This window comes from Myiozetetes cayanensis, unplaced genomic scaffold (assembly GCF_022539395.1).
Source record: "Myiozetetes cayanensis isolate MyiCay16 unplaced genomic scaffold, myiCay2020 scf3, whole genome shotgun sequence".
Classification (NCBI taxonomy): domain Eukaryota; kingdom Metazoa; phylum Chordata; class Aves; order Passeriformes; family Tyrannidae; genus Myiozetetes; species Myiozetetes cayanensis.
The window spans coordinates 30,285,785-30,301,072 of NW_026087521.1; the positions used below are offsets into that span (position 1 = coordinate 30,285,785).

Genomic DNA, 15,288 nt, shown 5'->3' on the forward strand with positions numbered 1-15,288 from the left:
TCTTCTCTGCATCGCTACTTGCGTATCAGGCCCCCCTTGTCGTTCACTGGGTAGTTTCAGTGAGTTGGAGGAGGTAGAAAGATAAAACTGAGATATACTGAACCTGTTTGCTAAATGAATGAGGACTAATTGCAGGTAGAAATGGAAACCGAACAGGAAGCAAGCCTAACCTTAAATGACTGAATATAAGGGATGCCTTTTTTCTAAACCTAGATCATGCTTTGCACCTGGCAGTATTCTGGAAATTTTATTTAATTTTGCAAGTCATTCTGGAGTAGCCAAAACTAAGTAAATTACTGACTAATAGAAGCAGCCCTGTTCTTCTTATGGTGTTGCCTCTAATTACAGGGTCATACGCTAAGTTTGCCACAAGATCCCTGATTCATTTGACACATTAATAGGACAATTATCTTCAAAAAGCCCAAATTCTGTGCAAATGTTGTTTGTACTACTTCAGCAAGGTGTAAATGTGGTAGGAAATTACACTGAAGGAATTAAAGGCTCTTAAGACAGGTGAAACTGAGTTCAATCCTAGATAACCGGACTTGTAAAGTCACAGCTAGCTTTTGTTTTTTTCCTGAGTGTCAAAGGAGACCACCTGTGGCCTTGTTTGCATTAGTTCAAAGTAGTGACTTTCTCTTTGAAGAGAGAGAATTGATGAGCTCTCTGGAAAAAGTCACTCTCCTGGTGCCTCAAGATGCAACTCCAAATTTAGGAGACAGTGAACAGGTTTTGGCATTGATGTCTAGATGCCTTATGTGATCACTGTTAAAATGAGGGTTATACTCTTACTTTCTCTCCTGGTGGTTCTTTTAAAATTACATTTTTCAATATTTGCAGAACACTGGGATTCAATGAGGAGAATACCACAGACATAGTCAGAAGGAAAGCCCTATTTTAAGCATCTGGACCATTTAGATGTGATGTAACAAAAAAATGAACAAACAAACAACCAACAAAAAACCCACATTAAATAAAGAAAATAATAAGGAGTATTCTATAAATAGGAGCAGATTCCATAACTACAAGGAGCCATAGAAGTATGTCATGTGATTGTACAATTAAAACATATATCATAAACAATATATACAAGGAAGACAAAACTGCATAGACATCATTAATTCAAGCCTTTTCCAGCTCATGTTTCATTTTACAACAAATCTGCTTTAGAGGTAGATAGTTTGAATTTGTAACAATAAGATTTTTTTTTTTTTTTGAGAGTCAAGATCTGTAGAGAGCAGGTTAACTTCTTCAGACTGCCTATTCCTGCTGCCCCTCACATGCAGTTTCTTCAACAGGAAGGCTTCTGGAAGTCCAAAAGAATGAATTTCCCAACTCTTGTATCTCCAGAAAGATGGGAGTTGCTGAAAAGCAGGTTTTCAGCAGTGCACTTTCTTCGTTTTATTTAAAATAAGGCCATTTGGTTCCTCTCTAGTCAGGAGTGACTGGAATTCCTCCTGCAGCCAGCAGCAACCTGACGCTTAGACAGGAAGTCAAGTGGGTGTCTGGTCCAAACTTAGCTCAGGGGACAAGGCATCCCAATGCCTGGCCAGTTACCAGCTGTTTTCTGCTGACAGAAATGTGTGACTGTTATGACACCCCATATTTTTTCTAATTGTCTTTAATCTAAGTTTATTTCAGTTTTTTACATAGCAAAAATTCCTTTGCATGTTGAGGAAGTGAAATAAAAACCTTCTTCTGATAAAGTGTTTGCTAATATTCTCATTGTTACTAAAAAGAGAACTAAAACAGTCCTCTGTTGTCATTAACAAATATGAGTAACAAGGGAAAATATTAAAGGCACAACAGTTTTATGGCCTGACCAGCATTATTATGCAATATGCAAATAAACTTACATCTTCTATTATATATCTTATATATCATATATATCAGTGGCATCCAGAAATAAATGCTTGTGTTGGTCCTAATGTCAGAAAGTTGTGTCTATTGGTTGCTCAGAAGATAAAGTAATAAAAAATCTTGTTATATGTCAGTGATAGTAGGAAGAACTTCCTATTTCTGCAACATTTTCTTCAAATGATCTCAAAATTCTTTACAAATAATTATGTTTCATGATATCCTGGTAATATAATTTTTTTGTTTTCATTTACTTAATTTGAAGTTTCCTGAGGTGGGAGAGAAATAACTGTACTCCTAAACAGCCACTCTGAATTTTTCACCTTTGTAAAACCCACAACTGGAGTGCAACCTGCTGGTCCCTCTTGGGACTGTCACTGTGCCCCTGCAGAAGGATTTTTTGCAGGTGCCTTGTCAGCAGAGGCAATGTTGCACAGCCTTTGCTCTGCTCTATTCTTTCCCAGTACTGATTTATTCCCTGGCATGCCACAGGAAGCTGTTTTGAAGCATATCTGAAAATTATGCGAGGTTGCAGACAAGTAGTTTATCCCTCCAGTAATGATTACATTTGGTGCTATTGACAGTCACACCAAAGACTCATGCAGGTAAAATAAAGCACTTCTTTTATTCTTTCAGTTAGATAAATCATTCCTGCAAAATCTCTTTTTATTAAAAAAAAAAATCAGCTTACAATACTGTGCTTGTTCGGGGTGTAGTAAACAGTAAATAACTGCAATTCCTGTGCACATATTTTTCTTCATGCTTGTCTCGGTGCTGCCCTTCCCCCCCATTATTCCCACTGAATGTTTAACTATATAATGCTTAGAGAACCCTGGAAAAGTGATCAGGTTTCTCAGAAGTGCAACTGCTTTTCCTCCTCTGACATGAAGCATTGCTGTTTCTGAAGGGAGCTTTCCCCTTGCATGGTCTCCTTTCATTTCTGCTGCAGGCATCACATGACTACAAGAATGGTCTCAGGAGTGAGACACAGCAACTCCCCTTAGATACCAGCAAGCCTGGTTATACTTGTGGAGGGGCACACAGAAATCTCCCTCCTGAGGAGTCTGAGTCAAGGGGGTGTGTGGGTGTTCCATAATGTGGGCATTTGAAGCCAAGCCAGTTGCTTCAGCCTTTTACAGCTCAGTGTGTAGGGGCAAGCTTGTCTTCATGTCCCACTTGCCCCTTCTCCAGGTGCTGCTGTGTCTCAGGCGCTGGGAGAGCAGATGGCATCGGCTGGCCACTGCTTGTGCTGGATTACCCAAGAGTGCAGGAAGCTCCTTATTCCTCTGCTGAGGCCGCTGCTGGGGGATGAAGTCAGGGAGGATGAAGGGAAGGGAAGAGAAGGGGAAGGGGCAGCAGTCAGGCTGCCTCTAGGCTAACCCATGTTGGTGTAACCTCAGTTTTCCAAAAAGCTTTAGTCACAGCCAGGTCCCCCTCTCCTTCAGATTTCGTCTGTTTATAAAGCAACTAATGGTTCCCTGTCTCCCAATGGTACTCAAGCAGTTGGTTGTACAGTACTTGAAGAGTTCTGAAGCATTGTGGACTGTGTGCTAAATATAATTAGTATTTCACAAGTATTTATATTACATTTTTTATTTATTAATGATGTTAATCAATATTAACTTGCTGTCCGCTAGGGTATTATTAAAACAGTGGAGTGCACAACCAGTTGCCTCCATCAGTACTTAAAATGTGATTATGCTGCAACTAAGAAAATTAGATAGTACAGTAAATAGACCTCGTGTTTGTTTCTTACAAAATAAAGATGTGTCAGTGGGCCTGTTCATTATTTTGGGTTATAATTTGCTACTGATACTTAAGAAAAATTACATGTAGGAATTTCAGCCCCATTAACTTACATGTCTATGCATGTGAGCTTGTGTGCATTTGTATGATGACAATGTTTGTAATGCTGTCAAATAATATTGCGTATTAAAAAAAACAAACAATAAACCCAAACATTGTCTCAAAGCAATTACTAACTTTAGAGTACACCACATCTTTTTGGTTTCCAGTCCTGTTTTTCCCCTGATAATTATGTTGAATAATACATGCTATTTCATTAGTAACTATCCAATAGGGATTACAAGGTACACCACACGTGATTTAATGTGGTTGTCAGAAACTTGGCTATTACTTTCCCTTCTGCATTTTAGTTCTTACTTTTAATTGAGCAACATTTAATGTTACATTACAGTTGATTTGTGTTGATCTTAATCTTGATCTCTTAAGTATTCAGGCTTAATGAGACAATTCTTTATTATTGATATATAAAGTGTCTATGGGTAGGTCAACTGAACAACACCCTTGTGATTAAAAGCAATGGTGATTGCCTTTAAGAAGTTAGCTTCATAAATGTGAACTTCTGTGTACCTGGATTTGTGCAATCCAATATTTACTAATCTTTTAGCTATTTTCCATTTATATATCCATAGTTTGAGAGAGAGAGATAAAGGTGTATGTATATGATCAATAATATTTATACACACATGTGAATGAAAACACATATGTGAGTAAATTCATGAGTCAGAATACTGATTAACAGGTAGCTTTTATATCTATTTTATATATAGTTTTTAGTATATTATTATTGATAATCCAGTTAAGCCAGTTATTGCTGCTTTCATAAGCTTAAAGAGGACTACATTTAAAGGAAAATTATTTAGTGAAGTTATGCCAACACAAATTATGATCAAACCTTGTTGTATCAAAACTTGATTTGATATTGGCTGTTTCCCATTTCTTTCTTCTCTATTCTGTGGAAGAAGTGCTAAAAGGTTCCTCCTTTTATAATTTCAAATGCTTAAATTTTACAACTAAACTCTATCTCTTTAAACAGAGGTTATTATAATGATATTCCTAGAATTCCAAAGAAGAAAAATCCCAATTAAAAACTCTTGTGCTTTTTGCAGTGGCAACCCTTCCCCCTGTTATTCATTACTTCAAGATTTGGAGTTCTGTTTCCAGCATTGCAACATGAAGCCATTTTAGCCTGTGCTGGACCCTGCTGAAGTTCCAGGGGAGAGCAGAAGCTGCTGGGCTGGGCCTTGTGCCTGCTGGGCTCCACTCTCCACACCTCCCTTCTGCCCTACTCCAGCACCTCCCAAGCTGTCTCCCAGCAGGAGCTGTTGGCTGTTGTTAATGCTTTCCTCTCAGTAGGAATCTAGTCAACATTAAATCATCATGGTTATGTTTTAAATGAGACTGGAAATGGTAGCAGCAGGGCTGTGTTTCACACCCATGACTAGTCCTCAGCAGAAGGAAAACTTGTCAGGGCCAGTTCCGATTTCTTGATGGGACTATGCTAACTTCAGCTTGCAACAATGTAGAAATTCACACCTGTGACTTGCTTCTGGTGATAGAAATAGCTAGTGTCATTGTGGTCTGGTGATGCCATCTGAAAGCTTTTTCCCCTAAAACTTTGTTCACAGTAGGCATTTAGTTGTATGTTAATTTGGTGACTGCCCAGATAGTCTCTGAATCCTAGCCCAGGCTGTGAAACTAATGTACAGCATGTGTGTATATTGGCCATGTGTCAGTGTGTGCATATGTCTGTGTGTGTGTGCGTGTGTGTGTGCATGTTTGTCAGCTGCTGCTTGCTGTCAGGTTTGTCACAAATCCCGACACACAGGTGGGATCCAAAGAAAACTGTTCTATTCAAGAATCTGCTTAGACTTTGGAAGCAACTAAGTTAACAGGACTTCTTTACAGCAGGTTCTAGCCTTTGCACGTGTGATGTAAAAAATAGTGAGTTTAAACTCCTCCGAGTTTATTTAAAATATGGACATTTTGTCATAATTATGGAGAGACACAACTTGGTCAACTATTTTGGCTCAACCAGTAAATAGTAACAAAATAATCTACAGGGAGAGGTTTAGAAAAAACCTATGGGAAATTTTGTTTTGGAAACACTGACACATGTGGTTCCTAAAACACTGTATGTTCCCTGGAACTCAGGTGCTCCTGACTGAAGACTACATTCTTCTCAGTTCTTCATAGTTGAAGAACAATCATTTCAGGCTGCATTTCAGGGGTTTCTGACACCATAACCACATTTCCATGCCCTTTCTGTGGAACAGATATCCCAGAATTCCCAAAACCTAGTCTAACATGCCTTTATGAAGTTTGGTCTGCACTGACAGTGAAATTCCAGGGATAGGACATCTGGGGATCTTTTCCATGTCCGCAGCATATGCAAGAGATTATTGTGTGTCATTTTGCCTGACCTGATTCTGCCTTGGGCTACCCTGCATGCCCAGTCAGCTGGAGGCCAGGGTTCCTCTGCAGTTCTTGGCAGCTTTGGAGATGTTACCTTCTCTAATGCCGTACTAAGTCCCATTTCAGACTTCTGATTTCTATCAATTTCAGTGTCACTGTCCCCATTAACACCACAGGTGGATTTGGCAAAATAGCTGAGGGGTTGATGCTCATTACATTAAAGGATTCTGATAACATTACAGCTATATATTACCTGAAAGGAGGGGATTGGTAATGTGTGATAGTGCCCTCAGTAAGAAACTACAAGTCATTACTCAAGCATTCAGGTATCCCTGTCATCGATGTGTCTGTATTGTTTCACACATGAAATAACACATTAAGATGTTGTTAGTGGATATGACAATCTATTCAGCTTTCCTCCAGGGAATAGATAATGGCTTATGGATATATTAAAACTTCTGATTTTGGCATCTATTATAACATGATGGATGAGTGGCATACAACAATGGTTTTTTGCTTGCTGAGATGTTGCGAATAAAATGAGAAATAAATCCACATAGTGTGTGTCTATTTTGAGAGTTCATCTGCAGCGTGACCATGTTCTTTGTTCTCCGGGCAGTGGTGGGCTCAGGTATAAGTGTGCGTGAAACTGCTGCATTTTTGTTTCCCTAATAATTGCAGAGATGTTTAAACTTCTGGCAGGTAAGGGGACAGATGGGAATACACTAATTCTGAGACTCCCATCAGGCAGCAACATATCTTGCAGACAAACTATCTAACAGTGTGTCCATGATGGCATAAAAATTACTGGGCATACGCATTATGCGGCACTGGTGCTGCATCGCACTGCTTCTCCCATTGTGAAAAGCTAATGTAGCACTTTTAAAGAAGAAAAGCAGGTCAAAGTTCTGTTGATGTCATGTAGAGACCTGACAAATTCCTCTGGATATTTCTTTTTCCTTCATTATACTCTGTGCAACTTTGTCATTTTGGACTTCTTGTTACACAGGGCTGATATACCTTGAATTTCAACGTTCACTGAAATACTGTGTAACAGGAAGCAAGTAAGAAACTAGCGAATAAAGATCTTCATACTAACCTATGCTACCTGCCTTCCAGGTGGATTTTGATGATAAGCCTGACTCCTTGTTCTTCAGTGATGGGCAGAGAAGAATTGACTTTGTTTTGGTGTATGAAGATGAAAGTAAAAAAATGACTCATAAGAGGAGTGATCGTAAAAAGCATAAGGTGAGTTATTTTTCATATACAGGGTGTTAGAGCCATGGGCAGATAGGACAGTGCCCTCACCCAGAACAGCAATTGCATTGCTCCATCCTCAGAGTACTCTTCGGAGCTGGGAAACTGAAGCCCATCAAACTGAGCAGGGAATAGGGCTCAAACCAGTAGATTGTTGTGTAAATAGGCAGAGTTCTGCATATCGTCTCTGTTAGTGTGTTCTTGGTGACCTCAGAGCATCTTCTTGGGAGGGAACCCTTTAGGAGATTTGAGCAGAAAAATGCTGGTATCAGGTTCCTGGTCAGAATTAGACACCAAGTTCTTCAGACTGGGGCAATTTCTGTACCTACAGTAATTCAGCTAGGCCCCTAATGGACTTTGGTATTAAAATCAGAGTATTCAGAGAAACCCAAAGGAGGCAGCTGACCAGATGCTCCAGATCACAGTTATGAACATAGCTGCTGACATTCTGACCAATAAAGTAGCTAAGTTTTTCATGGGAAATAACTGTACATGATGTTACCACTAGAATTTCTCCCTGTACCACTCCTTCATTTGACACTTCAACAGCTTGACCCTCCCTAGGGACCTTACAAAAAATTTCTGACTGTATCCAGTGACTTCTTGATGCTCCTTAGCAGCTATGAACCACAATAATATATTATTTTTAATTATTATTTTTTAATCATTTAATCAGTTCCACCAGTGGACTACATTCATTATGGCATCCAGGGTCACAAACCCAAGCTATTTTAATCATGACCTGTCAGAGAAATACACATCCACAAGACTGGAGACCCCTTGGCACCTCCATCCACCCACCCACATCCTTCTGTGATTTAGCAACAATCCACGTTACAGCAGCAGCCTCAGGTAGAGAGAGGCCAGGACAAAGATATCACTGAAAGCAGCTCATATACAAATAATGATTTGCAGTTAGGAAAGAGAAGAGTAGGAGTAAAAAAGCCTGTAGCTAAGTTGGTTGATATTCATTACACAATGTTGTCATTGGCATTAACGGGACAGCCATAAGGAATGCTGTTAGTAGGGTTTGAGGGAGTCCTGCCGTGGGTGGATGTTGCATTACACATGATCACAGGATCAGCAATAAAAATTAATTGAAAGAGGTAATTAGAAACAAAAAGCTGCCCCTTTGGAAAGAATTGTGTTGATCAATTAGCATTTTATATTTCTGTTTGTAATACTTGGCCATTGCCCAAATGTACTTAAAAATATAATGAGCATCTTTTCCAAACAGTGATGGAAATTAAATGTGAGCAATGGAGTAGAATTTTTAGTGTAGCATTAATGTTAGACATTAGCCAGAACAAAACCATGAATAATTAGACCAGAAGATTGTGGGTAATAAGATAGGTGCTTGCAAAAAACTTTACATTTTAAGGTCTTAGTCCCACAAAGATCCACACTGAACCTGTGGCATGCTGAGGAAGAAAAAGCAGTCTACCTACATGCAACAAATGCAAGAACAAGAGCATATTAGGGGAACGATAAGGCGAAGACTGAGCGGCTGGGGAGCAGTTCTGTGGAAGAGGCCCTGATTGTCATTGTGGAGAGCAAGCTGAACAGGAACCAACTGTGCAGCCTGACAGCAAAATGGCCAACAAAGCCTGTATGGGCAGAAGTACTGCCAGGAGAGTGAGACACATGACTGGCGTGACGTGGATTTCTCAGAAGAAGGTTGAAAACAGCAGTGATAGCAGTTTTCAGAGCCAGCATTTCTGTGGATAGGGAGAAGCTGAAGCCATAGGGAGACTGTACACGTGTACCTTATGTCTGAGATTGAAAGGAAGATGACAATTTATGAGTGCAGTTTTGCATCCTTAGAATTCCAGGGAGATAACTGATATTTTAACCTACCTCAGTTCCCAGAATGGTTTGGGGATGATGCTGCCCAAGATAGCCTCAGCTTTCATCAGTGTCAGCATAAAACCTACTTGATGGTTTGTCTTTACTGACACTGTTTTTTATTTGGTTGTAATTTTTTCTGGGGTAAATGACTTCCACCCTTGTGAAGAAAGACAACCAAAATGAGGATTATTGCTATTTACAATCAGTTTTAAATACTGCATACGTCACTGTCTGATCAATGATGAACTGAAAATGCTGAATTTTTAAAGTAGCATCTTATGTAATTTAAGGTGTTTCAAGCCTGAATTAGTTCCTTGCTCATGCTACTCTTTCTTTGACTTCCCTGACAGTTTCATAGAGCTATTATCCAGAGCTTTATTGTGCACAGAATTTGGAAACTCCAGCTTACTGAAAAATAGGAAATCCAGTGAAGTCTGTTCTTGTGAGGTGACATCCTCCCATCACTGAAGTCAGGAGTAAGGTCCACACTGGCCACGTGCAGTGTTACTGATCTGTGAAATCCAGGGACCAGGAGTGGAGTCACTGGGACCAATTCTGTCCAATGCACACACCACCCCACCCGACTGCATGACACGGAAGTCACTTCTAATTTAAATTATTAGTGGACAGCTGCAGATCTACATTTCTGAAGTAAAATGTTTTAGGTACTGCACTGGGTTTTGAATGATACTGAGCATGGAGGAGTCCCCAAACACTTACTGAATTTAGACAGAAGGATTTGAAAATCAGACCACAACCTATGTATCCAATTTACTGAATTAAGAGAAACAAGACACCTATTCTTCTACAACAAGAGAAGAATCAGATCATGGGATTATCATTATATTGGATTTTAATGACTTTCTGTCTTATTTCAAAAGAATTGCATGAGTGTAACATTAGTTTATATTAATTAACAGTATTCTTGGGAAAACATCTCAGAGGACAGAAGGAAATAACTAGAAGCATGGGTGTGATTTGGGTAGTAGGGATAAATATATGCATTCTGAAGCTCTTGGAGATGCACAGTGGCACTCTTCTGGAGGCAAAGTCAAACATCATAGAAGTTTCCAACATAATTTATAGATCCAAAAGTTAGCGGATAAGTTTCATATATGCAATTCAATTCAAGCTCCAAACCTTTTCAAGTTGGTGTACAATTAATTTTGCAAGCACTAGCAGAAATCAAACTGCTAGGAGCAGGTTCCAGAAACTGTACCTTGCAAGCAATTGAAATTCCTGCCCAAAGCATGGTTTTTAAACCTACAATTTTAGTACCTTATTTGTCAGGATAGGTTACCATCAGATTAGAATTTAAATATCACCAGTCTTTTCAAGAATGCTCCCAAATGCCACTTCTATCTGTTGGAGTCCTCAAGGAGCTCAATGTTGAAAGTCAAAGGTTCAGGGGCAGAAAGGTAAATGCAAAATAAATCAATGCAGAGTGTCATTCTCGTCCATCTACTTTCCCCCAACAGAAATAAACAGAAAGACTGTCAGTCATTTAAGCAGGAATGTGGGCAAAACTTTATTTTCCAGCCATGAAGGAGTCTGTGCTTCACAGAAATAGACAGATTTTTTTTCTTTTTTGTCAAAATTGAATGAAAACTATAATTCTTGGAGAATATTACACACATCTTGTTGGTGTTTTTTTGAAGTACAGTCATACTGGGAACTTTGGCAGGGTTTCAGAAGTTAGTCTTCATAAGCAAACAATGAACAGTTCTTGCCTCTAGAGTTGTTTAGTTCAGATCACCACCAGAAAAAAAAAAAAAAAAGGCAAAAACCAAACCAAAACAAACCAAAAAAATGACTAAACAAAACAAAAATAAGCTTAGGTAATTTCTTAAACACAAGTTGTACTTATCCCACTGCTTAGCATGTGTCATACCTGTGGTGAGAAAACAATACTTAGGTTTACAGAAAGAAGGGTACCTGAATGTGATTTTATGTAGTGATTTGAGGCAGTAGAGAATGACAGGCTCTGCATGCCTGTGGTGTGCTCAGCCAGCCTACTCAGGATGTCTGATAACAAGTATGGAAGGGACCTTTGGCACTGGGAGGAGGGCAGCCACACCTGCCCTCATCTCTGCTGGATGGATTGGTTTTGAGGCAGGAGCTCAGTGAAATAAAACCTCTGTTCCTGAGGCAACCACAAATCCAAATATTACTTCTTTGCCTGATGGAAGGAAGGGTGACAGAAGGATGCACAGATGGAAGGAGGGAGTTACACTGAAGTTACTACATACATTCATAGGACCAGAAATGGGTCTTTCCAAACAGGGTGGCTGGAAGCCACTCTTGAGGACAAGGATAGATTGCAGTGTTGCCAGTTCTGTGTGGTCATGGATCAGGTTTCAGAAAACCAAGAGGCTGGCTTAAAATCAAAGGGTATCTCAGAAAATATGTATTTGGAGTTCTTTGGGTTTTGGGGGTTTTTTGTGTCATCTTTTATAGCGTGCTCTGCTTCACATTTTTACGATTATCTTCAAGCATAAGGGAAAGAAGCTTACAGAGCAGAGTTTCTCAATCAATTTATTTTCTGATGTTGACAACTGAGAGTTTGAGGAAATTTCCAAATATCAAAGAAACAGTGAGGGTTGGCAGCTAGCACTGATACAGTGATCCTTTCCACTCCATTCAGCTGATTTCCGTGGGGGAGGCTTTGAGCCCCATGCTCTTTCTCTTACTGACTGTGATTCATCTGTTGCCTGTCAGGTAGGACAGAGGTGGTTACTCAAGCACTCTTTTCTTGTTAAGATTTTTCCCCTGAAATCACATGGAAATTGTTCTAGGGAACTTTTTGCACAAAAGAAACTTAACAAAGATTTGAGTTGGTGTTCTGTCACTGTAATCAAAGCAAATCCTCCCTACGATTTACAAAACATGGAGAAAACTGCTACTGATCTGCTACCAATTTCCAGATCCACAATCTTTTTAATCTCCTCAGATTGGCAAGACAATCACCAGACACTGAAAGCACTATGGTGAAAGAAGCAGCTCCCAAGAGCTGACCCTTCTATGTGCCTGTAATGCTTGTAATTTACTTACACTCTGCTTTCCCTTTCTTGAGAATGTATATGATTATGCATCCTGTTGTGTCTTAGTCTGTCAGCTAGCCATTCAGTCATCAAAACCTGTGTCAGGTTTAGATCAGCAGCATTACCATGATTACTTTATTATTGCAACTTAGCCTTGCAGGAAGCTGAGCAAAATGCTGGATACTAAAATAAACTTTGGATGGTCTCCACCTTCCAGCCTAATAAGCTATCATATCTATACACTGTATTCCCTAGTCAAGGCAAAACCACTGTAGACTCCTCTGGGTAAAAGTCTAGCTCCTCCATAGATCATTATATGCATAATTCAATCATTTATATAAAATAGCAAAGCCCCTAATTAGCAATGCCTCCCAGGGGCTTTGTTTCTCACTACTTGCATTAATGCATTATTAGAAATCTTAATATTGTCAACATTCCTCTAAGATTTTGAGGGCAAAATTAATTTTGGGAACTCCTTACCATAGTAAATTATTAAAGGAATCTGATTAAAAGATTTAAAAAAAATAGTATTAGACTTTACAAATGAGAATTGCCCTGCATCTGTCTTTGTGCTATTGAGAAAGAAAACGAAACAGGTGTTTAGCCCCCTCCTTTTTTTTATTTGCTGAAACAAAACAGAACACAGGTTTAAATGTTTTCATGATTCAGTATTATTCACTTTAGAATGAAACACGTGAATATGGAAGAAGCAAAGAGGTGGGATAAAATGGCAGAAGAGTTAGTACCAGAGTAACAAACAAATCCTTTGTTGTGTACTATATATATTAATGAACTGGTTCGAACATTGAATTTTAATATAATAAAAATTTCAGAGGAAATCATTATGTAATTTACTTCAGAAGACTGAATCTTTACCTTTGAAGGAGGCTGGAGAGCACCATTACCTATGAAATATTGAAAAATGCAAGGAAATATGTTACTGCAAGGAAAACACTCATTCCCATTTGGGATTCTAAGTTAGAGCTGGTAATACAATGAGGGTAATTAGATGTATATATTATAAACTTATATATTACATATATATATACAATATTATATATGCAGTGAAAAAATATAAAGAGCATTATACTGTCTCAAATAACCAAGTGTTTAATGAGACATGGAGAGAGACCTCCATGAGGAGTGCTATCCAAGATTTATCCTGAGAAAAGCGAGGAAGGAGAAAGGTGATAAGTATTGATGAGAGAGGAAAACAGATTGAAATATTTGGCTCTTCTTGTCCCTAACTTGGGTAGAAGGTGATATTCACTGGAAAAAAAAGTCAGAAAAGCCAAAACAGATAAGAAAAATACCATTTAACAAAATATGAAATTAGGCCATCATGACCATTGCCACATGCAGCTGCTGCAGCTGAGAACTAACAAACTATAAATGGGGTAGGCTGTTCATATTTTTATTAAGTTTTATAATTATTTATTCCAAGACTTGCTAGAGTTTTGGAAAAATAGCTTTTTCTTGCTTGGAGACTTACAACCATCTTTAAATATTCAAGAACTGGATGAAACTTAACATGAATATACAACTGACCTCTCCCTATGGAAACTTCTGAAGACTTTTGCCCTTTTTGCTGAAGCATCCGGTTTTTGCCCCTATAGTGGACAGGCCTTGGGTTTAGTCCTGAAGACCAGTTTCCATGTACCTATCAAAGTTCCTAAGACTTTTTCTACAGGGTTATTTGTTGACTCTGGTCCTTCACAGTAGCAACAGGCCTGGATCTTAAGCACAGATCTTGTAGTTAGTCTGGCTATAGAGAATCACGTGATGAAAAACACCGGGCCATTCTTCTTTTAAGTTCCTGTGGTGGTAGATGCAAGATCCTTTAAGCACATTTAAACAACAAAGAAGTTGGCCAGTGGCATGAAAGCAATCTGGGAGTAAGAAAGTAGTATCACCAAGTTACTCCAAGAACTTCACTGCATGCCTAGCCTAACCTGGTACAGCAATAAACTATCAGACCACAGTGCATTGAAGTTGTCTCCTTCCAGCAAACTGCTCACAGAAGACCTAATAGTTCAGTTAGTGATTAAAGATGAAGGACATCAAAGTTTCAGGGACAGCTTTCAAAATTTTCAAGTTCTTCAAAATCTGGGGCATGTTTTTACCTCTGTAATGTACCAGAAACTAAGAGGATGAATTCTCCAGAGTTGCATTTGAGGGCAATATTGCATATCAGACAAAAAAACCTGATCAGGATTAATTAGTAGGTAGGACTGAACCTATCACCACAGTAGCTGTCAAGTGGGCTACGGAGTTAACAACCCAACAATTCTGTGTTTTGGGAGGCAATTCCATTCTTCTGTGCATACATATTTGTGAAATTTGGAACAGATATTTTACAGTGTCCTATACCTTTTAACAGAGGAAGAGACAAGTATATGAATCAAACCTGATAAACAACGGCTTGCAACTAGAAGCAACGAGGTCGGTGAGTGCTCTTCCCTGTGTGAATGGCTGCGTTTGAGAGAAGAGCTGCCCTATGGGAATAAGGGAACTGGATATATGAATTGACATGTAGCATGTCTCTCCTCTCAGGAGAAAAAGGCACACCTTTTTTCTGTTAGTAGTGTCTTCGAGATCTGATGTGAAATCTTTTTAAATTTTGTGTCTCTACCTTCTTCTGCAAAATAAAAGATGGGAAGCTGGGAGATGACATCGGTCATGTTTGCTCAGAGCTTGGAAGATAAAAATTACTGTCTGTGCCCTGCAGAGAGGTTCCTCCCCTACTCTGGCTGTGTAGTACATGTGGGAAGGCAGTGTGTGTCCAGAGCAGAATGCCCCTGCCAGAAGAGTGGTGCAGGGCTCCTGCATATGACACTGTTCCTCACAGAGGCTGACACTGTGCAAGTGGTTCTAACTATCATGCTTTGCATATTTTGGGCTGCGATGTCGCCTTCAGGCAGTTCAAGAGCACTTTGATAAAGCACACCAGCTGCTGGAGCTGCTATCTCTTGCAGGGAGGGGTAGAGCCCCTCCAAGTCCCTTCTCTTCCTTCCTACCCTGAAGGGCTGCAGCATTCCATCTGTGTCTTCCTGTCCAGGACAATTTG

The 15,288-nt window shown here is 39.4% G+C and overlaps 1 protein-coding gene across 7 annotated transcripts in view; it reads left to right on the plus strand.

Annotated features, from left to right (window-relative positions):
- ANO6 (anoctamin 6) overlaps window positions 1–15,288 on the plus strand; it is a 132,033-nt gene that overhangs the window by 27,156 nt on the left and 89,589 nt on the right. For all 7 annotated transcript variants that reach the window (XM_050325434.1, XM_050325436.1, XM_050325437.1 and 4 more), the window contains 2 exons: window positions 7,195–7,323; window positions 14,602–14,667. In XM_050325434.1, coding sequence (XP_050181391.1) covers window positions 7,195–7,323; window positions 14,602–14,667 — 195 coding nt within the window. The remainder of the gene's footprint in view (window positions 1–7,194; window positions 7,324–14,601; window positions 14,668–15,288) is intronic.